The sequence below is a fragment of the Setaria italica genome, chromosome I (assembly GCF_000263155.2).
Source record: "Setaria italica strain Yugu1 chromosome I, Setaria_italica_v2.0, whole genome shotgun sequence".
NCBI lineage: Eukaryota > Viridiplantae > Streptophyta > Magnoliopsida > Poales > Poaceae > Setaria > Setaria italica.
The window spans coordinates 33,789,102-33,815,832 of record NC_028450.1 but is presented as its reverse complement, the minus strand read 5'-3'; the positions used below and the strand labels follow the sequence as shown (position 1 = coordinate 33,815,832).

Below are 26,731 nucleotides of genomic sequence, written 5' to 3'. Positions count from 1 at the left end.
CCCCCCCCCCCCCCCCCTCCCTTCCTTACACCAATTTGCATGCTACTAAAACAAAACTCAGTACAATACCCTATTCACCACACTATTCACAGCTGGATGAAGCATCTGGCGTGAGCTGCTGCTGCACCCGCGTCCAGTGAATGAGTCACCTCCGGTTCTGTTGCTGTTGCCACTCGAGAATCGCTGAACGGAGCGCCTTGTTTGGGGTGAGCGTGCGGTTTGCTAGTCTCAGGTTTGTCATCGGCGATGTGTCGGCCGCGTCAAGCCATCCCCTGATTGCTTCGGCTTCGTATGTGAACCCATCTGCTGCCATGTGGGGATCACTCATCACTTCCTGTCCACCATGCATCAGATAAAGAGGGGTAAATTCAGAATCTAGATGCTTCAGTCCCATGTATTTAAACTGCTATTGGCAAATCATTGGTTCATGTTTTTTTGTTCCTATATATTTGTGGTTTTGGTGAATCACGAACCTGAAAAATTGGACAGATGAAGTGTGATGGAGGGGGAGCATCTGAAGGTGATGCAAATCGAGATGGCCCAGTGGGCAGGCAAGCAGCTTTCATCAGTTGCTCGATCACCACCCATACTTCCCCTGCGAGATTTGGCTGGCGCCCCCAGCTCAAGGTGATGCATCTAAGCCCAAGCTGTGCCATCTGGTTGGCCTGCATCAATGGCCAGTCCCCTGCGGAGGCATCAATGATAGAATGCAGGTTACCTTTCTCCATTGCTTCTTCCACTATTTCACCAATCTGTTGCTTTGATCTCCCTGTCAGTAGGCGAAGGATGATAATGCCGAATGAGTTCACGTCGGACCACAGCATGAGCTCTCTTGCTGACTTGAATTCACCATTGTCCATACAGCAAAGTGTCCCCTTATGGTTCTTTGTAGGGTGATGTTGCAGGTTGGTGGTTGGTAAGTCGGGTTGTCTGAGAAGGTGGCAGATGCCCAAGTCTCCCACCTTGCTGACAAAGTTGGCATCAAGGAGAATGTTCCCCAGATTTAGATCACCGTGAACAATTGGATAAGGCTTATGTGAGTGGATGAAGGCTAAAGCTGAGCATATCTCCCCAATGATCCGCGTGCGCACCTTCCATGTCAGAGGTGGCATGTGTTTCTTGCATGAGAGCCAGTCCTCGAGGCTACCATTTGGGAGGAATTCGTACACGAGCGCGAAATCATCCGGGCATGCTCCCATCAGTGTGACGAGATTAGGATGCCTGACTCTACTGAGGACAGCAACCTGCAGGAGTGATGCCCAGGTACAACAATAATGTCACTGCTCATTCTGAAAAGGGGCGCTACAGAATTGAAGGGAAGTAATGTCAATTACCTCTTGATAAAACTTTGCCTGCCCTTTTAAGCTTCGTGGATGGAACAACTTTATTGCTACATTTGTGTTGCGGATAAAACCTTTATAGATGCTTGCAAATCCATCTTCGCTAATCTTAAATTCTGCATCAAATCCGTTGGTTGTTTTCTGCAGCTCGACAAATGAGAACCCGGTGTATGGAGTTTCATTTGTCACTGAGGCACTTTGCTTGTTCTTTTGGCGCAGCTCTTTGGCTTCTATAACTGCAGTGTCTCTCTCATGCAGTAACTTGTCATACTTTACCTGGAGCTCTTGGAAAAGCTGTTTGCTGTTTGCATCCTTTTCTTCATGGACTTTCACAGCAGACTTGATCTCAGCCATATGTTTGCCATGTATCTCATGTAACTTTCTTTTTGTTGCTTGAATTTCTTCCTTCTGTCTTGCCATTGTCTCCTCCATTGTTTCCTGTTTTTTCAACTGACGTATCTGCTGATTCTCCAGGTCTTTAATCTGTACGGGCATTCAACATTTTGGTGACGACCTGCATTTTGTATTACAGACCACGATGGTGCAGAAAAGGAAGAAGAAAACTTACCCTTTGAAGATATGAGAGCATATCTCTTTCCGCTTTTCTTCTTCTGTTAGTTTCTTCAGACGCATCCTTTTCAAAAGATCGGTCAGATATTCTGAACAATTTTCAGCAACACACTGAATCTTAATAACATACTGTCAAACTTACAACTTGTTCCAGTCTGATCCTCTGCTCTTTTGCGTCCTGGAAGTCGTAATATAGTTTATCTCGTTGTCTCTTTGTTTCTTCAATCTCTGTCCTCTGTCTTGCTATCTTCTCTTCCATATATTCCCTCTGTGCCTTCTCATTTTGGAGCAAACTCTCCACCTCTTTAACCTGTAAGAATACTTTACATTTTGTATCACGTGCTTCCTTAGTTGAATCGTAGACTCCTGGTACAAATTGCTTACTCTCTGAAGTGTCGAAAGCAGATCCATTTCGATCTTTTGGCATTTCTTAGATTCCTCACATGATTGTTTTATAAAATATTCAGTAATTTCTTCCACATGATCTTTTGCAGCAGATTTAATTTGTGTTATACGTTGTTCAAGCATAAGGTTATACTTTTTTGAATCCTGTAATTCATCAGATAATGTGCATAGTCGCCTTCTCATTTCTTCAATCTGCAGCCTCTGTCTGGCAAACGTCTTCTCAATTTCTTTTCTCTGGCTCACCTCTTGAAGATAAGAATCTTCTGACTCTTTAATCTGCAAGGAGATTTTGGTGGTTTGTGTTGTTCAATATGATGGTTCGGGGTTCTATTTTCATTACTTTACTTTACAGATAATGCAAGCTGCAGTCTGAACCCATAAATGAAATCTTACTCTTTCAAGTGCTGAATGCAGGTCCATTTCAGCTTTGCCTATTTTATGAGACTTATCATCAGCTTGATCCAGCAACAGCTTAGCTTCACTACATAGATCTTGAAGTTTCCCATACATTTCTTCATCTACACTGGGTTCGTCTTCCTGTAAGGTACCATCAGCAAAAGTCTTAATTTATTTTGGACCTTAATATATAGTGATAGCATTCTCATTTACAATACTTACAATAATGTACATACCTGATTATATGCTGATTCTAGCAGCAAGTAGACATTATCAGATTCTTGTGTAGGAGAATGCAGGACTGGTGTTAGTTCATTTGCATCACCGATAATTGGAGGTAGAGCAGCAGTTCCGGAGAAATTGGCAGCAGCATCAATTCTTGATGACCCATACACTGTCATTCCCCAATCTGGAGTTATCATTAAAGTGAAAAACCAACATGACTACCTTTAAAAGAAAATTGGACTGCATGGCTAAAACCAGTTTTATTTGCTCGGATAGAAACTGTTCCTCTTTCTGGACACATTTCACATATGAGCATGGTTATTTTTTCACGTTCTAAAAATGGTTGGTTTGACTTCCTGCGCCAATATTAACCCAATAATTTTTTTTGGATCATCACTTTGAACATAGGTAAAGAATATAATATACAAAAATACAGAAGTTGTAATGTCTTGAATCTATTTGTGAACACTATTGATGCCTAAAATTCATGTTAGATCACTTTACAAACTAAATTCCAATCTCTCATGCCTTCATTCTGCTAATATGGAGGTTTTATTTGTAAGCGTAGAATCATCTGCTTGCATATTTGAGCCCAAAAAACCACGGAGACATTATTTGGCAATGACATATTATCATTCCATATGTATTCAGGATGATCACCTCCGAAAAGATAATCCCAATCTGTCATTTCTGTTGCAACCAATGAGCTTGAAGTGTATCCTTTGGAGCTTGATACTTCATATTCCAACTCAGCGGGTGCCATTGATCCCATTTGGCTTGATATGCTGTATGCTGGTGCCATTGGTGCATTTTTTGCAGGTGATGGAAGTATTGCAGGAAGGCTTTCAGTTGCTTCCCTGTAAGTTTTGATAAGCAAGGTCAGTAAATTTTCAGCCATTTGGAGCACTAGTGCACTGGAATTAGTGCTCCCTATATTTTGAACTGGAGCAACCAGAGTTATATTTCTTGTTAAGGACACAGTCTCCCAGTTGAACTTGAATGTACTATTTGTAGATATAAAAGCCTGAAAGTACCAAAATTGCTGGTGTCAATTGTACTTCGTCCTTTACCTGGTACATATCAAATGCCCTTTACAAGTAAACCATATCTTGCATGATGGAACTGCTGTCTCCATAAGCTTGAGTGCTGTCTTTGACTTTGGTGTGTTCATTTCTCTACAATTACAGACCATCTGTTAGAATGTGCGATCATGAGGTATACTCTTAAGAAACTTCTTGCTCTAAGCATGCTAGCTTCTACGGAGTAACACATTTCTTGGAAGGAGAGCAACAAAAAAGAAATCTTTGAGTATTTCAGGTACTTCAGTTCAATAGTATGCTGTTACTCTCATTAATCATTCAGAATCACAGAAGGGAGATGCATATTCATCTTATGTATGCTCCCAATTTTAGAAAACAGGTTGATGAGAAACACTAGATTAATTTGCTTTGATCCATACTTTGAGAAGTGTTGGTCTGCAGCTGCTCCCATTACAAGCTCGGTGATGTTATGAAGGATGATGAGTTCCTCAAGTCCTTGAGCAACATTATCCATCTCAATTATTACTTTCTCACAACCAACCTGGAACAGTAGAATATCATGTTCATCTTATCAAGCTCATTTAGTGTTGAGACTGCAGTAGTGAAAATTGCAGGTTTTCCGTTAATTCATGAGGGGGTGGTACAACCCAGCTAGCTAGCGGCTACAACAAAGCGATGCAGGACAGGGCACCTCTATGTCTTCCCCTGTGCGTTTTGCTATTTGAACATATGCATTCAGGTTCTTCTCTGCCTTTGCTCGCTTGAGCTTCCTGTACTCCTTGATTTCTTCTGGTTTCATGCTGGTATGATCCCTCACTGAAATATAACAGAAAGCACAAGCTGTTTAACTTAAACAAGTGTAAGATGCAAGCATTCCCATTCTACGCAAAAGATGCAAAAAATACTTCTCACGCTTAGAAGTGTGAAGGGGGCAAAGGGGGGATTTTCTGTTTTACCCCAAACACTGTTGTTCTGATATTCACACACTAATTTTTTTATAAAAAAAAAAAGAAAATCTAGAAACACTTACATTGATTGAGAGGAAAAGGAAATTTTGTATGGAGTGTAAATCAGTTTAGCATTTGCGGGTATGAAAATTGTGATAGATGCGACAATTTCCGTACGTATAACAAATGCAATTGCTTTCAGAATTCAAATACAAAGAGGATGCAAATTCATGCTTGCGCTTTGGCTGATATGGATGATATTATTGGTTATATCATGAATGCTTATTGAGTACAGTAACTGAGCACTGGTCGTGATGCTCCTGCATAATCCAGGCTGCACAGCGCAAGTCTCCCGTGCCCCTCATGAAGAAGAGGAAAGACTAAAGAGGCACGGGGTCACGAAAGAAACCGAAAACTTACTCCTGGCGATCGCTCGTGCGGGGCTGTGGACATGGACGATCACAACCTCGGAACCGTCCCTGACCAAGTTGTGCAGCGCCCACAGCAGGGTGCTCCTCCCGTCGCCGACATCCTCGGGCACCGCGACGAACACCTTGTCCTCGGCGTCGTCGTCGGGCTCGTCCGCCAGCGAGCCCGCCGACGAGGTGGCGGGGCTGCCCCGTGCGCTCCACAGCGGCTGCTCCCACGCCTCGTGCTCTCCGCCGCCGCGCTCCTCCATTTGCAGACGCCTCGCTCTCTACGATCAGCGCAGGAGCCCGGTGTGGCGTGCTGTGAGTTCGTAGCACCCTGCAGTAGTAGTAGATCCTTAGAGGAAATCGGAGAGGCCAGAAGGAAAGGGACGTACCGGGTGGCGTGTCAATGCCCGATAATGTTCGCCTGCATTGACCCGCCAATTAACAACCCAAAGTCGCCGCCACGTTGCGCCAAGACTCTTCACCCGCATTGCCCACAGGACGCGAGCATGGCGAGCTCAGACGTGGCCTGCTGATGCTGGCATGATTCATGGTTTGCGTGTGGGCCCGTAACCGACTTGAACGGCCAACCAAAACCAACGACATGGCGTTACGTTGCAAGTCAGTGGAATTTTAGAGTTTGCAAGTTGGTGTGATGATTCATGAACCACCCCCACTGTGAAACATTCAACGGCAACATTCAACGCCGCGCGCAAGTTTTTTACTCTTATGGCCCAAGAAAAATTCTGAAATTCCAGGAGGTAGTTGGGCCAGACTTTGGGAGCGCATCACAAGATTTCACACACTGAGAGACTATTGGATAATAATGTAATATAAGTGACGCCCACTCTATGCGTTAGGATGAAAAAGAAAGATATCCAATAAATATGAAAACATCGGTGTTGTCGCAAAAATAATATGCTGAGATTTTTTTTTCAAAAAAGAGAGGTTAACTAGGCGACATAAGATTACAATCTTGTTCAACTAGACCTATAACACACGTAGGTGCACATCCTAACCAAACTGCAGAATGGCATGTCCGCCTAGCTAACTGAGCTAAATCATTTGCTATCATGTTACACTCTCTTTTAACCAGAACTATCTCCAAGTTGGCAAGCAACTGCTTAAGGTCATTGGCTTCCTGCACCACAAAGCTGACCTGCGATCTATCCTCTCTACTCCTCGAAGCTTGGTTTATCTGGGCACAATCCATCTCCGATATCACTGAGCCCGGAGTCCACTCTCCCGCTAAGCGGATTCCTTCAACACATGCTCTGGCCTTAGCTTCAACCGCGCTCGCGCAGTGGAAGAGAACCCTCCATGCCGTGAAGATTACCTCGCCCTTGTGATTTCACGCTATTACGCCCACCCCTGCCTCGCCTGTTTGGGGCACAAAGGAGCCATCAACATTCACCTTAACCAAATCCCTTGGAGGACTCCATCTTGACTTCGATTTCTCCTTTCTGATGGGCAAACTGTCTTCCCTTTTCCTTTTAGAAAAGAAACGAAGAATTTTTGCCATAACAACAATATCTCTCTCCAGAAACTTTGCCAGATGATTGATTCATGACTCTCAGCAGAACATTATAAAGAGTGGAAAAAATAAAACAAAGCAGAACACAGAGAAAATGACTATAACAAAATCTCAATGTCGCATTGAAGATACGTGTTTAGCGATTGTAATCATGTATCATATGCAAGAGTATATTATTTTGCACCATACCGACGACTTCAGCACACAGGATTATATTTCTTATTTGCATAAGCCATAAGGTAGCGTTCATGGTTGACTTGCCGCATGCATCGGTCGTCTATCCATGATTGATCGAAGGGGTGAGGGCCACCAACATTCGGGGTTGCACACAGGACACTTGGCCTTGCACTCTTCAAGCGTCTGGTGGCAATCCTCCGCTCGATCTATATTCCCACAGCAGTAGCAGTCCTGCTAGCCATGACCGAAATCGTTGCAGGACACGTGCATGCAAAATATCATGCAGATCTTATCGTTATCATCTAGTGATGTAGAATGATCAGCATAAACCATAGTAGTTTGAACTTCTAGTGGCTGCGGGCGACCTGTTATCACAATTTGGAGTTCATTAGTATGTCACTGCACCCTAGTAATCCAAAATGGACAAACTGTATGTAAAAATTAAGGGCAATCGTCTTCCCTTATAAACCCAAACATCTCTATTCTAAATGTCATCAAACGCTAAAACTTTTGAAAATAAGGCCTGTCTCACAATCAGCCTGCTCAACGCCTCAACCTACGGATCCAATCGACAAACTGCTGATTCAATTGAAAAAGGCAGGGGAAAAGATGCTACATCCAAAGCCTGAAAGCCATCGTGAATTCAGTGATGAAACAACAATGTCCCAATGTACTTACACTCTGCCGAAGTTACGCAGCAGCTAAAGAGTACAGCGAAGATCATCAGGTCCAACAGCCCACCGCCCTTCATATTAGATGTTTCTTCTTCACCACTAAATCGCATTAGGAGTCGCCCCTCTCCATATATACAGGGTCAGAAACTCCCTGCATTTGAGAATGCTATAGTGGACAATCATGCATGCATGGTACTTACCTTACCGGTTAGCATACTTGTCTAGTTTCGCATTCCCGTTAGAAGAGTGCAACCACTAAAATGGATGAGATGACAGTATTGTTGATGACAAGCATCACATCTGCCGTGGCCTGTGCCTAGTTCTTTTTATCTTTTATTTTTGATTTGATCGGCCATGTTCCTAGTTTCGAATTGCAATTATGGGACAGAGAATACACGTATGCATGTTTAGTGCGAGAGCACGCGCGTATTTTACTCCGTCTCCATGAGGACATCGTCGTCCGTCCTCTCAATCCGGCGGCGCGTCCTCCATCCATCATCCTCCACCGAAATCAGAGGTCTAAACCACACCTATCCGCCAATTGTCTGGATCAGCACCGCCAGCCATGGCCAGTGTCCAAGCACGCAGCCGTGGCGGCTCTCGTGGTCGCCGCGGATATGGCGGAAACCTACCCCCGCGGGCGTCATCGTCCCGATCCTATCGTCCTCCGCCGCCGCCACCTTCTTTGCCGCCATGGGTCGTGCTGGATCCCTATGTGGATCTGGAGGACACGGCTCCCCCTGTCAAAGGGGAGGCGTGGGCGATGGTCGACTGCGCGAGCAGGAAGGCCTACGGCTGCGGGGAGCACGGCCAGAAGGTGCTGGATGGTCTAACCCTCTACGTGCGCTTCATCGAGTAGCCGATCTCGGATCTCTCCACCGCCTTGTACATCCAAGCGAACGGCGACGCGCGTCAAGGCCTCCGAGCGGAGTTCGGCGAGGGCGACGACGGACCTCCCATCCACATCGACGGCGACGACCTGTACGCCAAGGGCTTCGTCGAGGCCTCCGACGAGAACCGCATCGTTCTCACTGTGGACTTCCGCCTCCACTACATCAGCAGGCGCACCTACTACCTCATCTACGACGCCGCCGACATGTCGCTCTCGATGATCCCCTGCGCGCCGGACGACGAACACCCGATCGCGGCCTCGTCCACGCTGAAGCCTCTCCCCTTGCGCCGCGACGATGGCGGCTACGACCTGGCCGTGTTGGCAAAAAGGCGGGTGCCCCCCGTGGAGGAAGAAGGCTTCAGCACTCTCGAGGACATCCTCTGCGTCTGGACGCCGGAGGCCAAAGAAGAGCAACCGTGGCGGGTGCATCTGAGGCGCTACCCGGCAGAGGTCCAGCATCCCTTCTCAGCGGAGGTGATGTTCGCATTCGAAGGGAAGGCCTTTCTCGTCGACCTCTCGCTAGGCCTCCTGTACTGCAACCTGCCTGCCGCCACTGACGGCTCTGTCGTGGAGCTCCACTTCATCCCATTACCCCAAGCGATCCCGGTCGACCTCAAGTGTGACAAGACCAAGCCTGAGGACATGGGGGCTTTGTATCCGGACAGGACCATGGGTTGCGTCGGGGGCTCCATCAAGTTCCTCTGCATCGATCGCACTCCTCCTAGGAAATATGGCGATGCGGAGCTGACCGTGTGGACGCTGGACCCGAATCTCTCTAAGAAGCATTGGCAGAAAGACACGGGATTCCCGGTGAGACACATATGGGGACTGCCCAGCTTCAAGACCCCACCCCGCCCAGCTTGCCTTTCATGGAGCCCAAGTGCCCAGTCCTTATGCGGGACGGTACCCTCTGTCTCCTGCTGCCTAACAAGCGCCGTAAGACATGGCATTCCATGGCTGATTTCATCTTCAACCTTGACCCCTACAGCACGCCGCTTGATCTCAGATGGAGTGGACGCATCCGTGGCTATCGTTACGATCCTCCTTTCATGTTGCCATCAGATTTCTTCAAGAAGCTCGTTGTTCCCTTTCCGATGAAGGGTGGCATCGTGATGTAAAGCTAGCGGCTGCTGGAACTGGAGTCTATGGCTACGTACCGTGCTACTGCTATCTACTTTAATTTTGAGATTTGCCTCATCTGCTACCTGATGCACTTGTGAAACTTGTTCATTAATTCTGCTGTGCTAAGTCTATCTATGATTATGAACATGCCTTTTGCAATGATATGTCATATGAGGTGTTTGTTCATCCTTTCGTGATTTGTGCTAGATCTATCTATGAATATGAACATGCGCTTTTGCAATGATATGAGGTGCTTGTTTATCCCAAAAAAAAACTTTAAACTGATCTGGTGGGTTCGCCAATGCGGCCCGTTAGTATTTATTGGGCTGCATCCACGGTTGTAGGTCAGGATGGGCCTTTTCCTAAAAAGGCTATTATGGACCTAGGAAATTTTAGGTAACGGGCCAAGCTCTTAGGCCAGCGTAAATCGTTACGACCCATCCGCGCGCTCCGCCCACCACTCGGACGGCTGGCAAGTGGCAACCGGCGGGCGGCGGCCGCCGCGGTCGCCCTCGCCCAGACCTTGCGGTGCCGCACTCCGGACTGCACTGAGCCGCTGCTCCGGCTTGCCGCTTGCCCGCTTCCCACCGCTGCCTTCTTCTACGTGGTCGCCTCCGCCGTCACCCCTCGTGCTCTCCACTCGCCCCCGTCCAGTACTGTTGCACATGGAGGTGGATCTGGTTCCTCCCGCGAGGTACGCCGAATTTTCAATCGACTTCGATTAAAATGGTGCGCCTTATGCCATTTCCACAGCACTAAATTCACCCGTTTATTTTTCTTTCTTCATTTGAACAAAGTTTTTCCCCTAAAATGTCAGTCTGAATTCTATAGCTCTAAACTACACGCACAATTTACAGTTAGATAAAGTTTCCAATGACGTGCAGCTGCATTCCGGTTCAGAAAATGGTCATGTCCGGTGCTGCAGCTGAAGTAGCTGTTGCTGTTGCCACTCGAGGATCGCCGAGCGCAGCACCCTGTTCGGGGTCAGCTCGCAGTGCTCGAGCTTGAGGCTCGTCATCGGTGGCCACTCGGTCCGGTCCGGTGTTGTTGGTTGTTACATGCGGAGGCGGATCAGAATTTATTCCATATTTCCACGCACGATCTAAGAGAGGTGATCATGTGACCGTTTGCAATCGGGTTCAAGCAAAAATGGATCGCACTTTCTTTGCTCCTCAAATCTCAAACCCAAACTCGAGTGGCGGTCATGTCGAGTGCTGTTGCTGCTGTTGCCACTCAAGAATTGCCGAACGGAGCGCCCTGTTTGGGGTCAGCACGGAGTGAGAGAGTTTCAGATTGGTCATCGGTGATGTGTCGTGCCCGCTGTCGAGCCATCCCCTGATTTCTTCGCCTCCATAGGTGAACCCATCTGCTGCAACGTGTGGATCGCTCATCACCTCCTGTAAACCATCCATGACACGAAACGAGTTTCACATTTGGATCTGAACCATCTATTGTTGTAGCAAGAAACTCGCGATTCTTTCCAGTAAGTAACTCACCTGAGAGATTGGACATACAAAGTATGATGGTGGGGAAGTGCTATCTGCCTCAGATGCTGATGACAGCAAGCTCTTCCTGCGCAAGTCTACAGCTTCAGTTAATGCTGCCTGTAGATCTTTCTGCAGCGTCTCCTTGTCTGACTGAAGCAGCTCGACAAGGTACTTGCTCGTTGTCAACTCCTCTTCATAGTCTTTTCTTGCAGACTGAATATCTGTTATGCACCGGTTTAGGTCGTAATGCAGCTTCTTATTGTCTGCTTGAAGCTTTTTGACGAGGTAATTGCTCGTTACCAGCTCCTCTTTGTGATCTTTTCTTGCAGACTCCATTTCTGTTATGCATTGCTTCAACTCTCGCTGCAGCTTCTTTTTGTCTGCCTGAAGCATTTTGATGCGACTCTTGCTCACTGCCAACTCCTCTTTGTGACCTTCCCTTGCAGATTCCATTTCTGTTATGCGCTGCATGAGCTCTTGCTGCAGATTCTCATTGTCTGCTTGAAGTATTTTGATAAAGTTATTGCTTGTTATCAACGCCTCTTTGTGATTTTTTCTAGCAGTCTCCATTTCTGTAATGCGCCACTTCAGCTCTTGTACATCATCTAGTTGATCATAAATTGCTTCAAACTTTCTTATCATTTCCCTAACTTCTTGCCTGTCTCGCAGGTACTGTTCCTCAATTGCTTGCCGCCCCCAAATCTCATGCTGATGCAACATTTTCCACTCTCCAATCTGTACAGTAGACAGTTTATCTTTTACCAATAGATAACCATTGCAATTTGATTATGAATTCCTGAAATAAATATTTACCATTTGAAGAGCAGAAAACAGATCTTGTTCTGTTTTTCTTCGCTTGGTTGATTCTTCATGTGCCAGTTCCCTGAAGTACTGAACTTCAATAAGTGCCTCTTCAGTTGGTGGTGGCAGCTTTGCAAAAGATTTTCCATTTCCTTCCCTATCACAGTTGACTGGTGAGATTAAAAAAAGTTTCATCTACTACTTCATTGATATTATCTTTTTGTAGGTCATTGGTATCAATATCATAAAAGTCTAATAAAGTTGCTGTGTATATCGAGCTAACGGGCAACCAAGGATAACCCTACCTGGTGCATACCAGATGTCCTTTGCAGGTAAACCATATCTTGCATGATTCCTTTGCTGCCTCCATCAGTCTGCATGCTGTTTTGGACCAGTTGAGCCTCCAGGAAAGTAAAGCACTGTGGCCACAGTAAAAAACTATCAATATTGCCCCATGTTGACATAATATGGTTTCAAGAATACAAATTTAACAGTCAAATTTTGCTGTTATAGAAAAATTGGAAATGTCAACACAATAATTCATAACTGTTGTGCCATTGCTATTTTCTCTCGACCGTTAGTGAGAAGTATATCTTTGTGTTTTTGTCATGTTTCGCTGTTCTATCCAAAGAAAAGTTTGCAATAGATCAACTTTTGTAGTGGATATTATAATATTATATTTTATAATTACCATTTCACTATCAACTGCTAGATGGTATTAAGGGTGGGATCTGCCGTGCATATATTTCTGTTCCATGTTTAAATTTGTACAGGTGGGCAAACGAAGGAGCTTTGTAGTTCAGCACCAAAGCGTGTGCCATGAAAGATGGGATTGTGATCCATACTTCGAGTAGCGTCCATCTGCTGCTGCTCCCATAACAAGATGCGTGATTCCGTGAAGAGCGATAAGCTCCTCAAGCCCTTTGGCGACTTCATCATTTTCAGTTGTTAATTTCTGACAACGGAACTGCGAAGCACAACAACAGAAGATCATGGCATTGTTGTTAAAATTATCCTTCTTGGGATTTGTCTCTTGATTGTGTAGACGGTTCGTCAGTTAGTTTTATGCTGAGGAAGATGTTACAGAGTTTGGGGATCGCACCTTTCGCCTTGTGCACATCAAAACATATTCATCTAGTTTCTCCTCTGCCTTTGCTCGCTCCTTCTTTGTGCGTCGACCACTTGTGGATTTATCATGGTGTGATGAACTTCTACCCCCACTAAAACAGCAGAAGGAAGTCTTGTTCAGAAGAGACTAAAAGAAAACTTCGCTTGAAAAAGCAGATCAATGAAGAATTTCTGACACTCTCAGTGCTTGTTTGGATAAAGAGGCATTAGGCCTAACTCTCGTGGATCGGGAAGGAACTTCCCTACCAATTCTGATGTATCTAGTAAATGAAATGCATACTCCTATCTTACAACCAGCAAACTTGCTCTTTTTAGAGAACTAGAAGGTGTAGTAGTTAGACACCGCAGGTACAAAGTTTTCTTTTCTTTTTACCTTACACATAGGGACACTAACAGCCAGGAAAATTTAGCGGCATGAAACAGTAGTTTATTACTCGTATTTTTAACGAAATTACAGTAAAATTTTGCTTTGTCACTAGGATTACATGACAGAACAGGCCAGTCGTATCATTTGTCTTGCACGCTAAAATCAAAGGCTTATTCGATTCTTTCAGCCAAACTCGACTGAACATCAATTTGTCTATGGAATGCTAAAAGAGTACTAGTATGCAATGCATAGGGCAGGAAAATCCTAATCTAGGGATTCAGATTTGCTGCCACGAAAAATCAACCCAAATAACGCAAACCTCGACGGACGGATACTTACTCACGCGTATGGTTTGCGCGGGGCAGTGGACATGTACAATCACGATCATGGCGCCCTCCTTGGCCAGGTTCTGCAGAGCCCACAGCAACGTGCCCCTCCCGTGCTCCTCGTCGACGGCCACGAAAACCTTGTCTACCGCCGCCGGCCTGCCCGATACGCGCACCACTCCGGCGGCACGCTCCATTCGAGACTCGAGACGGTGCTGGCACAGAGGCGTGCGGCAACGGCAACACCGCGGCGCCGATGGCCTCCGATCGCTATGCTCACAGCGATGAGGCAGTACTACTCTCCAGATCTCGTTCCCTTCCCAAACCAGAACAACTTGAACAAAGGAGGTCAATAGAAACTCCCAAAAAAAAGTTTCAGTCGGTCACCTCCTGCAAGCAAAACAAAATGAGATGAAGCTGATGTTAATTTTTTAAAAATCAGTGCTGACTTTATGATTGACCACCTCCATCTAGAGATGGGAATGAATTGATGTCCATGTCCAATATAGAGAAATCCAATTAAAATAAAAAAAAATCCAATATCCAATCCCATCCTGGTGCAATATCTATATTAGATCTTTATTTTTGCACAAAATCCAAGTAACACCATACTTCAAAGTTCAAACAGAATACCAAACACATTTATGATTTGAGAGAAAAATAAAATCAAAATTTCAAATGGTAACACCCTATCCTCCAAAACCGTACCGCCCAACCTTTCCGAGAAGCGGGTACGTGTACACATATCACTCTACTTATACTTTCATTCTCGTTTCATGTAAAAAGGTTAACTCGAAGGTGTTATAGCTGGAGAAATAACTCCACCCTTGCTAAGGTGATACTAAGGGCAAGTACATTGGTGTCGTCTAATAGGCGGTCTCATGCATTGACACGTAATCTTGAGACGATTTAACAGGCAACCTGTACAATGGGTTGTCCTATAAGTTGTCTGGTAGTGGTATATAATTCCTTAATTTGTGCATAAGAAAAATAAAATATTATGAGTTGCATGGCAACAATAACTTGTACAATGGTTGTTAAGTTGTCTCGTAGTCCTACAATTTAGCTCATGAGGTGGTTGTTTCGCGAAGCAACGACTTCTTTCTCTCTCCTCGCTCTCTCCTTCACATCATCAAAAATCCTACGTGTTGCATGAGACGACCTATGAGACCGCTGACATGTAGCAATGTACTTACCCTAAACATGCATACCTGCGCTTATGTGCCACTGCTGGCCCTTTGGGCATCCAAACCGAACATTGACATGTGTCCTGCTCCTCCCCAACAAGACAACCGCGTTAAAGGCTCTGCCCCGTGCTTTGAGTCTGTGTAGGAATCTCAAATATTAGAAGATGTGCAAGAAAAATTCTCCAAAAATGCTATGAGTTTTCTGGGGGGTTTTATTCGGGGTGGTGATGACGCTCTAAGTATTTATTGGGCCGCGTCCACGATGGCCTTTTCCTAAAAAGGCCGTGATGGGCCTAAGAAAATTTTGGCAAACGTGCCGGTCTCCTCTTTTCGCTACAACCACCCGCGCGGTGCGCCCACTCCCCTCCCCTCACGACTTGCCAACCGGCTCGGCGGCGCCCGCCCTCCCCGCCGCCGTACTCCGCTGAGTTGCTTCTCCCGCCTATCCCAGGCCCCAACTCTGTCTTCGTTGCATTCCCTGGAGGCGGGAGATTCAGCAGGACAGCCTTCTTCTTCCGTGGCCGTCTCCGCCATCACCCCTCGATCCCTCCGCTTGCCCGGTCCGGTGTTGTTGCACACGGAGGTGGATCTAATTCCTCCCGCGAGGTATGCCGAATTTTCAATCGACTTCGATTAAAATGATCTGCCTTATGCGCTAGGAAGGATTATATTAGACGCGCCATTTCCACAGCATTAAATTTCATTGTTTATTTTTCCTTCGAACAAAGTTCCCCCGAAAATAGTAAAATCTCAGTCTGAATTCTGCAGCTCTAAACTATACGCACACAATTTACAGTTAGATGAAGTTTCCAGTGACGTGCAGCTACACTCCGGTTCAGAAAATGGTCATGTCCGGTGCTGCAGCTGCTGTTGCTGTTGCCACTCGAGGATCGCCGAGCGCAGCGCCCTGTTCGGTGTCAGCTCGCAGTGCTCGAGCTTCAGGTTCGTCATCGGCGACGTGTCGTGCCCGCTGTCGAGCCACCCCATGATAGCCTCGGCCTCGTACGTGAACCCGTCCGCCGCGACGTGGGGGTCGGTCATCACCTCCTGGAAGATCGGGCAGACGAAGTAGGACGGCGCGTGGGTGTTGTCCAGCGACGGCGCGAGCGACAGCCGCCCGGCGGTGAGCGAGGCGGCCTTCATGAGGGGCTCCACCACCTTCCACACATCACCCGCGAGGTCCGGCCGCCGCCGCCGGCTCATCTCCGCGCACCGCAGGCCGATGTGCGCCAGCTGGTTGGCCTGCACGAACGGCCAGCTCCCCGCTGTGGGGTCGAGGATGGCGTGCAGCTCCCCGCGCTCCATCGCGTCCTCCACCACCTCGGCGATCCTCTTCGGCGGCCGCCCCGTCAGGAGCCGCAGGATGATGATGCCGAACGAGTACACGTCGGACCGCGGCGTGAGCTCGCCGGTGGAAAGGAACTCCGGGTCCATGTACGCGAAGGTCCCTTTCGGGGTGGTCGTCCGGTGGAGCTTTGTGGTGATGGACCTGGTGGCGTTGGACCTGGCGGTGTTCGACTGGCTCAGGAGCCGGCAGATGCCGAAGTCCCCCAGCTTGCTGACGAAGCTGGCGTCCAGGAGGATGTTGCCCGGCTTCAGGTCGCCATGGACCACCGGGTGCGGCTGGTTCGAGTGGAGGAAGATCAGGGCCGAGCACATGTCGCAGATGATCTTGGTGCGCACCTGCCATGTCAGTGGCGGCGTGTTGTTGGTGCACGCCAGCCGGTCCTCGAGGCTGCCGTTGGGGAGGAATTCGTACACCAGGCAGAATGCCTCCCGGCACGCGCCAATCAGTGTGACAAGGTTTGGATGCCGCACTCTACTGAGGACAGCAACCTGCAATGGTGTCACTAAGGGTCAAGCACGGTTGCCTATTTGATTGTATGAAGTGATGTAAATGACCTGATGAATTGCATCACCTCTTGGTTGAATTCTGACTGCCCTTGCATACTTTGCGGATTCAGCAACTTTATAGCAACTGTTGTGTTGCGGAGGAAACCTTTGTAGACGCTTCCAAATCCACCCTCACCAATCTTAAGTCCTTCATCGAAGCCTTGGGTTGCTTGTTGGAGCTCAAAGTAGGAGAACTCGGTGTTCAGTGTTTCAACTGGCAACAGCATTGACATTTTCTGGTCATTCTTCGGGCGCAAGCTTTCAGCTTCACTTACAGCTGCATCTCGCTCTTGTTGCAGCTTCTCGTTATCTGTTTGCAGCACATGGAGAAGGTTTTTGTTCGCCACCATCTTCTCTTCGTGATCTTTGATAGCAGATGCCATCTCTGTTATTTGTTGCTCTAGGGCGAGCTTCTGCTCCTTGACATCATGCAATTCATTGGAGATAGCATGATGCTGCATTTTCATTTCTTCAATCTCCTGTGCTTGTCTCACGAGCGTTTCCTCAATTGTTTTTCGCTCCCTGATCTCATGCTGATATAAGTTTTCTATCTCTTCTGCCTGTAAAAGTAGCATATGATTTTGGTTGGTTCAATATTTGCAATCCCAATCATGAATAATGGATAAAACTTACCTTTTGAAGAGCTGAAATCATATTTCGTTCAGCTCTTCGGCGTCTGGTTGATTCTTCATATGCTTCTTTCTTAGAAAGTTCAGCTTCACTGAGAGCCTCCGTGAATCTATCGTATATGTTAGCATTAATGCCTGGATTCTCCTGTGTGGTACCAAACTTACTTCAGTCCTCTGTTATACTTCATTTACCTGAGTCTTTATCAACTCGTCATTCTTATGTTTCTTTGTGATACTTACAAGCTCATGAGAAGGGGATGGAAATTTCTCATCATCAGGTTCTTGCATTTGATGCAGCATTGGTGATCCAGAGATAGTGACTGCATCATGATTCCTCAATGGATCAGACCAGGAGTTTTGCGATCTCCTCCCAAATTCACCCCGGGGATCTATAGAACTCCTTGATGTACTTGTAGGCCTTCCATCGGATTCATATACCCGAGACGGTGTGCTGATAGCATCTAGAGAGGGATACATCCCTACTTCTGTTCTCGATCTTATCAGATCATGCCCTGGACTTCCGTTTGAGCTTGATGCCTCGCTCTCTGAGTATGAGTGACTGATTGTCACCGATCTCAGATGGTTACCAACGCTGGTTACTGAGGACTTTGATGCAATTGTGGATGCTGGTGATGCTGATATCGCAGGAACTGTTGTATTTGCTTCCCTGCAGGGTTCAGACTTCAGAGGTCAGATTAATCCCTTTCATTTTGTATTTTTCCAATGATCTTTAGTGACATTAATTCTTTTGTAAGGATATGGATTTGATTATCATTGTCACGTTAATAATAGAATAAATGCGATGTTATGCAGTCAAATCCGAGAAAGTTCTCAAATAACCACATCTAACTTCAGTGGAACTCAAACCATGGTTGTTAGCCCCAAGACACGGGTGTTATGGTAGACAGACTAGCAAAGTAGCAACTGATGGACCACTATACTAAAGTCCTAGAGAATAGTACACATCTTAGGCAGGTAAAAACCTTCTTGGCTTAATCTTACCTGGTGCATATAAGATGCCCTTTACAGATAAACCATATCTTACACGATGAGGCTGCTGCCTCCATCAGTCTGAGTGCCGTCTTGGATTTAAGTGAATTCATTTTCCTACAATAGGGATACTTATTAGGTAGAACGACCAAAATTTTTCTTCTGTTTCCTGTATTTATTTTAAACACACTGAGGTGTTTTGCTAATAAGGAATACATGTTCAATTAGATGATGCTTTGCAGCTTTAAACCACCAAAAAAACATGAGAAAGAAACTCAATCATCAGGTGTGGGATTCATACTTTGAGTGGTGTTTATCTGCAGCTGCTCCCATGACAAGCTTGGTGATGCCGTGAAGGGCAATAAGCTCTTCAAGCCCTTTAGCAACATCCTCGTTGTCTATAATTAATTTCTCGCAGCTGACCTATGACAGGTAATTTGGCAGCAATTTATCATTTAAGAAACTTAAGTGTTCACTGATTCTCCTGTATGTGAATGCAATACTAGGTGGTTCAGGTTTTCATTAGTTTTATTAATGGCATAAGGGAGGTCGGGGGAAGAGTACCTTTTTCCTTATGCACATCTTGACATACTCATCGAGTTTCTCCTCTGCCTCCGCTCGCACCTTCTTTCTATGATCATGAACCCGTTGTGGATTCACTGTTGTGTAATGAAGTTTTGCCCCCACTGAAATAACAGAATAAGGACAATCCAGTGAAGTCTGAACTTCTTAAAATCATATATCATCACGGAAGATTTTTTTTACTGTATCATAGTGAAAAAGTTTAAGGTGTTAAGACTGTTGTGAATTTTTTATGGCTTGAGACTTGAAAGCATGTATGCCTGTTTCTTTCAATGCATAATAGTTCCGGTAGGTTTTTCATGCAGACAATCATGCAGCAGAAACAATTGATCAGGCTTTCAGAGAAATGAACCGTGCGGCAGGAATTCAGAAGATGGAAATGCCTTTTTGGACAGGTGGGAGGAAAAACCCTCCTGGGCTTTCTTCTAAGAAGCTGCCGTGCTTCAAACTCGGACTGGACGGGACTGTCCAGGTGAAAACAAATTTGGCAGCCCAGCTAACAAATGAGCAGGTAAACCATCTCCAGAGCCAACAAATCGTCTCCATTTTTTCAGATTCATGGATACTAACTGAAATTCGTAAGAAAATCATCCAAACAACGAGGAAAGCTTACTCATGGGGATCATCTGCGCGGGGCAGTGGACGTGGGTGATGACGACCCCGGTGCCGTCCTTGGCCAGGTTCTCCAGCGCCCAAAGAAGGATGCTCTTCCCGTGCCTGACTCCCTCGGGCACTGCCACGAAAACCCTGTCCTCCACGGGCGGCGGGCTCGCCTCCTCCACCTCATCGCCGGCAATGATGTCCGCGGCGCTGCTCACCGACGTCCTGAAGCTGTACTGCGACGACGACGACGTGTCCCGCCGCCTGTGAATGGCACCACCACCGGCGCCTTCCATCCTTCCTGTCCCAGTTCCAGTTCAAGCCGCTGTTGGCGGAGATTGCTGGGGTGCAGGAAATCTGTGGATATGTAGCATGGGTCTCTTTATCCTTCCTTGCCATTTCGTGTACTAGCTTGGATTGGTTTGTTATAATTAAGTTTGCTGACCTAGGCGAAGTCAACTCCAATGGAATTTTTTAACATTTGCCGGGCATCTTCCTGTTTGGCGCCGTTAGATACCGAGTTCTTTTGGATAGGCTCTGTCCCAATTCTGGAGTTGTATATTGCTTCATGAAACTGTTCTTTCCTCCTATGATGAATTGAGTGTCGAGGATGAACACGCGCATCATTGTCATCTACGGAAGCAGACAACTCGGTAGTCTATACTACTTTATACAGATGGCCACGTTACGTGTAAGAAAGTGGCGATCATTGTCCTCCAATCGCGGCCAGACATTCTGATCTTGAAGATCGTTTGTTGAAGAAGCTAGCAACGCATGCCGTGATCAAGTCCTGGGAATGATCGTATGGTTATTGTATTATAGAAGAATCCTTAATGGTACGAAAGCACAACGTAAAATACGACGGCGAAGAATATGAGAGAATTTTAGAATGTCCAAGCCGGGAGAGACTTGACCATTCCAATGATCAAAGTCAACGGGGGGTGCTGCCTGCAATGAAATTGGATGGAAACTGTCGCTGAATTTAAGAGCAGAAATCCGGAGACTTTTGATTAGGGCCTTTCTTCTCGCAGGACACCCGAGTGCGGTTTTGCCCATGCATGCGATGGTGAAAGAAGTACAGGTCAAGTCTGGTCAATCTGCCGTAGCTGTTTAACGCTGTTGATAGACACATCGTATTTTGGGCTAAGGTGGTGCCTTCTCCACGAGGGCTCCCTTGTAACAGCAGTATAGGCTGCATAGCGCGTTCTTCTTCCGGTCAAGCCTGGAGTCCTGGACCCGCGTCCGACCGGCCGGCTGCAGGAAATCTCTCCTTCGGCAGAGACACTCTTCCAGTCTTGTGAATAGCGAACTAGTGATACCTGCTTTGGCATTGTGCTCCATCAAAATTTTGGCCCATGGACCTCAGAGACTTCAATGAAATTTCACGGTAAAATAGTATTTTCGATAGCGACCCTGACATTTATACGTTCAGAAACGAACCTTGAACCTCTATGATCATTTTTCTTTGTTAAAAGCTACCTCTTGAACAAGAGCTAGATGTGCTTTCTCTTTTTTCATCAATTCACGGCCCCATACAAATAGTAAATGTTGACGCATATCACCTTATAGCTACCTGATGTTTAGTAGAGAACCTAAAAGATTATTCAAAAAAAAATTCTTATTTGACACTAGAAGATGACTCAATTTCTTTCTTGACACCAAAAAAGTTTTATATCTCTTATGTAACATCAAGTTCTATCTTTTCTTCCTTATTTGACATTTTTGTCACTTTTGTCACTTAAGTCGAACGAAACAACCATCAAATCGCTTCCAAAATTTATGAAACCTTTTTTTATAATAGAACAAATGAAGAAGAATCTATTTTGCTTAAAAACGCACATGTACCTTTGCAATTTTCAAATTAAAATTCACCAAACCTGACTTCTTTTGAAGCATATTTTAATTTTTATGGTACCAAAATACTTTTCAAAATTATGGAGAAACAACTAATATTCCTTACATGAGATGTAGTCATTTATAAAATCATTTTCCATCATAAGTTGCATAGAGAATTACAAGGTTCTTCTAAATTTTCCCAAATTTATGGGTCTTCATAATTCTCTATGTAAGTTTTGCTAGGAAATAATTTAATAAGTTCCTGCGTCTGATGTGAGAGATATTAGTTATTTTCATATAATTTTTTAAAAGTATTTAGGTACCATACAAATACAGCTAATTTATAAAGTAGCCTAATTTGTGAAATTTAATTTTAAAACTGTAAAGGTACATTTGTCCTTTTAATAAAAATGGGTTCATATTCATTTATTTTATCACTAAAAAAGTGTCATAATTTTTGGAGATGATTTGGAGATCGTTCGCTTGTCTTAACTAACATAAGTGACGGAAAATTTCAAATAAAGATTGAAAGTTAGAAGTTGATATCGTATTAGGAAGAGAAAACTGTTCAAGGTCAAGAAAGGAATCGAGCCATCTTCCAGTGTCAAATAAGAAATTTCCTCAAGATTATTCTATATATCACTTGGACCCCATTTACGATTTCAATTTATCACTTTCAACTAGGTGTATTGACAACTTTGAAACGGCATTTTGTAAGTTCCATTCCGTAGTAGAGATTAGGTAAACCAAAACAAATGACAACATTTAACTTGAATTATGAGGTTTTCAACTCAAAACTTTAATAGATTTGGTGACGGTGGAAGTATCATTAGAAACACCAGTGAGACAAAATCAATTGATGATTGTAATATAGTATCTAGGGCGAAAAATTAACACGAAACTTAAATACATTGCTAATTTACAGTCTAAGGGCACGTACAACGGTCGTGGCAGCTGTCGTCTCACGACCGAAGTTTTGCAAAATCCCCCTCTCTTCACTGCAGTAACTGAAGAGAGAGAGGGAAGTCGTTGCGTGGGGAGACGACGGCAAGCGCTCGTGCTCCCAGGCGAAGAAGACGGCTGGCTGCGCGTTGTACGGAGCGTCGCCTCCTCGTCGACACCGTGCGGATCCTGCTGTGCGCGCGCCAAATCTCCCGATTGCGCGCCAAATCTCCCGCCGTATATGTTTCGTCTTTGCCATTTTCTCCACCTCGACAGTCTCCGCCGCCCTTGCGTGCCATTGTCGAGAGCTGCCTCTTCCCTCTCCAGCGATGTCTAGCAGGATGGCATCGCTTTCGAAGAGGAAGGTCACGGTACCTTCGAAGAGCAAGACGGTGGCGGCAGCAGGAACGACGCGGGCGGTTGCAGCGGCGGCGGGTGCGGCTGCGACCAAAGTTCCTCGTGGAAGCGGTTCGGCTCTAGCACCCAACCTCGTCAGCCTCAGCAACAGTGCGACGGCGGCGTTCGTCGGTCGCGGAAGTAGCTCGTCCCCAACAACCAACCCCTCGGCAAGTTCGATTCATCCTCAATCCATGGCAGACAGCTTCGATTCTCCACCAATCCATGGCAGACAAGGCTACCCAATCGGATTTGGCGTTGTTGGTTCTTCACATGGCAGATGTGGTGGCTCCATCAGTCCAAGTTCCCCTTCGTTTGGGAAACAATCCAGTTGGGATCCAGCATGGTAATTCCAAAAATATTTGCTAATTTTCTAATTCACAAGTTTACATATGTTGCTGCTTGTTGTTTTGCTGAGAGTATCTAACTAGGTATGCACTGCAATTATATTTTCCAGTTACTGATAGTGCTAATGTTTTTGGGATAGGAACTAGAAGATCTATGTGTTCACTTCAGTAGAATTAATAACTAAATTACCGAATGTGTATTTAGTAATCACTGATTTCTTTCAAGGTATTGAATGTTTCCAGTTCAATAGAATTGGTGGCTGCATGTATGTGTTCAGTGATGATCACTGAATCAATAGCTGAATATGTTCAGTCGGTCAATTTAGAATTATCTTCAGTGTGCAGTCAGTCATTTTTTTGTTAAATGGATGCCATTTAAGATCAAAGTTGAATCTATGCTAACTAAAAACAAAGGAAATGCTAGCTCGTGTATCCCCTGGTAGAGAACTGTTTCAGTGAATATTAAGCTCATGTATACAATTTTGCAGGGACAACAGCACACACCCTCCTGGTGGATTTATGGGCTTATTCAACAACCAATCCCATTTATCACAGAATTCACATTTTGTTGGTGCTCCATCTCATTATGCACCTTTCAAGGCACCAAGGCCTGTTGATGTTGGTGTCAGTTTTGCCTTAATGGATGCACTGCAGCCTAACAACAGTGGAAATTCATCTCAAGAAGTACAAGTTTTATCTGAACAGGAGGCTATTGAAGTTGATAGTGATACTGAGAATGTCAGGACAGAGAAGCGGATCTTGTGGACACCAGAAGAAGACAAGAAACTGATGAGTGCTTGGTTGAAAAATTCAACAGACTCATCCGTTGGAGCTGATAGGAACAACGAGCACTATTGGGGTGATGTTGTCAAGTCATACAACATGACTATCCCGTCACAGAGGAAAAGAAATTCAAAGCAAGCCAAGGATCGATGGCACAAGATTAATCGATGGATTGATCTATATGAATGTGCATATTTGAAGGCTCGCAGATTATTCACAAGTGGCTACTCCGATCAGATGTGGATTGATACAGCAGACAAGTTCTATTTGGAAGACAACAAGAAGGCAAAGCTAGGTCCCTTTGTGTTAAAGAATGTTTGGAAAATATGCCGAGATGTGGCAAAGTGGAAAACATATAATGAAGACCTCAAGAATGCTCGTAAAAGAAAGTCATATCGCATTGAAGGAGAAAAGGATGAAAATGATGATATTGAAGAAATGCTAGAGCGACCTATTGGACAAAAGGCAGCTAAAAAGGCTGCTCTTGCTGCAAAAATGAAGTCTAAAGGATCAAACCTGGATAATGATGGAAAATCAAAGGAATCGGCCATTGATGTGGAGAAGCTCGATAAATTTAGTAAAATTCAGGAAGATTTAAATGCAAACCGCATGAAGGTACTGGAACTACAACAGAAGTTATCATCTGAAAAGCTTGAAACCACTAGACTAGCTCATCTTACTGCTCAAGAGACCAAAGAGGCAAAAAGGCTCGAGAAAGAATCAAACATGATGCAAGCTTACAACTCTCTCATCTCTCAAGATACAAGTTCAATGTCTGATGAAGAAAAAGCTGAACGTGTTGCTGCCATGAATTGTCTTAGGAAGTCTTTATTTCCTGAAATGAGCTAGTCAGGTATGCACACATTATGTAGTTTTATTTTTTTTCAGTTATAGAATAGCTGATAACTGATTATATAATGATTTCAAGTACAGGATAATTAATTTTGGGCGCTGGAAGCCATGGTGAGTTGTCTTCTGCTGGACAACAGAAAAATATTTGCTAGTTCTTTTAGTAAACAGCCCAGCTGATGATGGCCTGTTGCCTTCGTTTACACAGGCATTAGATGAAACCTACTTGTGTGAACATGTCTACTTGTCGAATGTTTGAATATGTCTACTTGTGTGAACCTGTGTGAATGCGTGGTAAACACCTGATCTGCCAGAAGCATGCGTTTCAAGATTTTTCAGTTACTTGTAGGTTAAATAGTCCACTGTCTGCATGTCTCCCCTTGTGAAACTGTCCACCGACTGCATGTCTCCTTTGAAACCGCGTACAGACTGCATATCTCCCGTATGAAATTCCATCCAGTCATAGGCTGCAGACTATAAATAGGTGGCTTGCTTCCATTCATTCAGCATAGAAACTTTGTTTTTCTAGTACTATGGAACCACATCCACCTGCCGATGATGAAGATGATCTACCAGAAGCCGATGACTTTGATCCTACAGAGGTGTTCACCGTGGAAGATTTCCTAGCAGAAGATGAAATTGTAGAAGAATTTGTGATGCAGATTGGAGATGGATTAAAGGCAGACATCGAAGGAGGAACATCGTCTGTGACTCGGCGCCGACAACAAAGTGGACTAAGGAGGTACATACCAAGGAGTCGAGAACAAGGTCATGATGATCTTGTTGCTAATTATTTTTCTGCAAATCCTATCTACACCGATGAGATGTTTCGTAGAAGGTTTCGAATGAATAAACCATTATTCCTGCGCATCGTTGAAACTCTTAGTAATTGGGATCCTTATTTTACTAGAAGAGTTGATGCAACTGGTAGAGAGGGACATTCACCCCTTCAGAAGTGTACTGCAGCAATCCGGATGCTAGCATATGGCTCGCCGGCCGACTAACTTGACGACGTCCTAAAAATTGCTACAAGCACTTCTTTGGAGATTCTTGGAAAATTTGTTGTAGGTGTGATTGAATGTTTTGGTCAAGAGTACCTGCGCCCTCCTACAAGTGACGAACTAGAAAAAATTTTGCAAGAAAATGAGGCTCGTGGTTTTCCAGGAATGTTGGGAAGCATCGATTGTATGCATTGGGCATGGAAGAATTGTCCTAAAGGTTGGGCAGGCATGTTCACACGTGGTGACAAAGGTGTTCCTACTATGATTCTTGAAGCAGTGGCATCTCATAATCTTCGTATCTGGCATGCTTTCTTTGGTACCGCCGGGTCTCAGAATGGCATCAATGTCCTAAACAAGTCACCATTGTTCATCAATGTTCTAAAAGGGGAAGCTCCAAGGGTACAATACACCGTAAATGGAAAACAGTATGATATGGGCTACTATCTCGCTGATAAAATATATCCAGAATGGGCGGTCTTCTTGAAAACAATAACAGCCCCCCAGACCCGTGAAGACAAATTATTTGCATTGATGCAAGAAGGAGCAAGGAAGGATGTCGAATGCGCATTTGGCGTATTGCAATCCCGCTTTGATATTGTTCGTCGGCCAGCAAGGTTATGGAAGCGGGAGGATGTTATCAACATAATGCAAGCTTGTGTTATCCTTCATAATAATCCATGCTTCGCGGAGGTGCTTAGAAGGAATTCCGCTATCCAAGCACGGCCAACGCATAGACAACTCAGGGACGATCTTGTTGAACACATATGGCATCGCTATGGAAACAAAAAAAATTAGATATGAATATTTCAGTCGTATTTGATTTATGGGGACGAAGGTCTATGTTATATTTGA

At 45.2% G+C, this 26,731-nt stretch overlaps 4 protein-coding genes, 2 long non-coding RNA genes and 1 pseudogene across 10 annotated transcripts; 4 read left to right on the top strand and 3 right to left on the bottom strand.

Moving 5' to 3' along the window:
* Positions 1-26: 26 nt before the first annotated feature.
* LOC101767634 (U-box domain-containing protein 33) lies at positions 27-6,172 on the bottom strand. 2 transcript variants are annotated; one of them, XM_014804618.2, is made up of 13 exons: positions 5,344-6,172; positions 4,668-4,792; positions 4,396-4,517; positions 4,007-4,111; positions 3,597-3,793; positions 2,948-3,105; positions 2,709-2,852; positions 2,295-2,591; positions 2,053-2,220; positions 1,909-1,974; positions 1,335-1,823; positions 474-1,244; positions 27-334 (listed from the first exon to the last, which is right to left on the bottom strand). In XM_014804618.2, the coding sequence occupies exons 1-13, from the start codon at positions 5,600-5,602 to the stop codon at positions 146-148; spliced, it is 3,090 nt and encodes a 1,029-aa protein (XP_014660104.1). In that variant the 5' UTR covers positions 5,603-6,172; the 3' UTR covers positions 27-145. The 2 variants fall into 2 exon arrangements, with proteins under 2 accessions (XP_014660104.1, XP_014660103.1); XM_014804617.2 differs by having other exon boundaries at positions 2,948-3,120; positions 5,344-6,171.
* On the top strand, positions 1,133-1,953 carry LOC105913693. Its single transcript, XR_001163285.2, has 3 exons — positions 1,133-1,263; positions 1,599-1,714; positions 1,815-1,953. It is a non-coding gene; the product is annotated as an uncharacterized LOC105913693 (long non-coding RNA).
* LOC105913692 lies at positions 2,709-5,481 on the top strand. 4 transcript variants are annotated; one of them, XR_001163281.3, is made up of 4 exons: positions 2,709-2,859; positions 3,588-3,814; positions 3,951-4,009; positions 4,124-5,133. It is a non-coding gene; the product is annotated as an uncharacterized LOC105913692 (long non-coding RNA). The 4 variants fall into 4 exon arrangements; XR_002677912.1 differs by adding an exon at positions 5,257-5,481 and having other exon boundaries at positions 3,588-4,715; XR_002677911.1 differs by having other exon boundaries at positions 3,588-4,009.
* Positions 6,173-10,937: 4,765 nt separating the features above from the next.
* On the bottom strand, positions 10,938-12,403 carry LOC101756406 (putative U-box domain-containing protein 55). The gene is made up of 4 exons (XM_022828716.1): positions 12,340-12,403; positions 12,036-12,193; positions 11,232-11,957; positions 10,938-11,132 (listed from the first exon to the last, which is right to left on the bottom strand). Exons 1-4 carry the CDS (start codon positions 12,401-12,403, stop codon positions 10,938-10,940), a joined length of 1,143 nt encoding a protein of 380 aa, XP_022684451.1.
* A 3,310-nt stretch (positions 12,404-15,713) lies between these two features.
* Positions 15,714-20,164, bottom strand: LOC101756006 (U-box domain-containing protein 33). The gene is made up of 8 exons (XM_004955076.3): positions 19,739-20,164; positions 19,108-19,229; positions 18,845-18,966; positions 18,556-18,660; positions 17,794-18,220; positions 17,558-17,698; positions 16,951-17,484; positions 15,714-16,867 (listed from the first exon to the last, which is right to left on the bottom strand). The coding sequence occupies exons 1-8, from the start codon at positions 20,019-20,021 to the stop codon at positions 15,878-15,880; spliced, it is 2,724 nt and encodes a 907-aa protein (XP_004955133.2). The 5' UTR covers positions 20,022-20,164; the 3' UTR covers positions 15,714-15,877.
* A 916-nt stretch (positions 20,165-21,080) lies between these two features.
* LOC101755191 (glutathione S-transferase T2-like) lies at positions 21,081-24,878 on the top strand. Its single transcript, XM_022828711.1, has 3 exons — positions 21,081-21,112; positions 23,735-23,846; positions 23,901-24,878. The coding sequence occupies exons 1-3, from the start codon at positions 21,081-21,083 to the stop codon at positions 24,876-24,878; spliced, it is 1,122 nt and encodes a 373-aa protein (XP_022684446.1).
* An 809-nt stretch (positions 24,879-25,687) lies between these two features.
* Positions 25,688-26,674, top strand: LOC105913476 (annotated as a pseudogene).
* Positions 26,675-26,731: the final 57 nt, after the last annotated feature.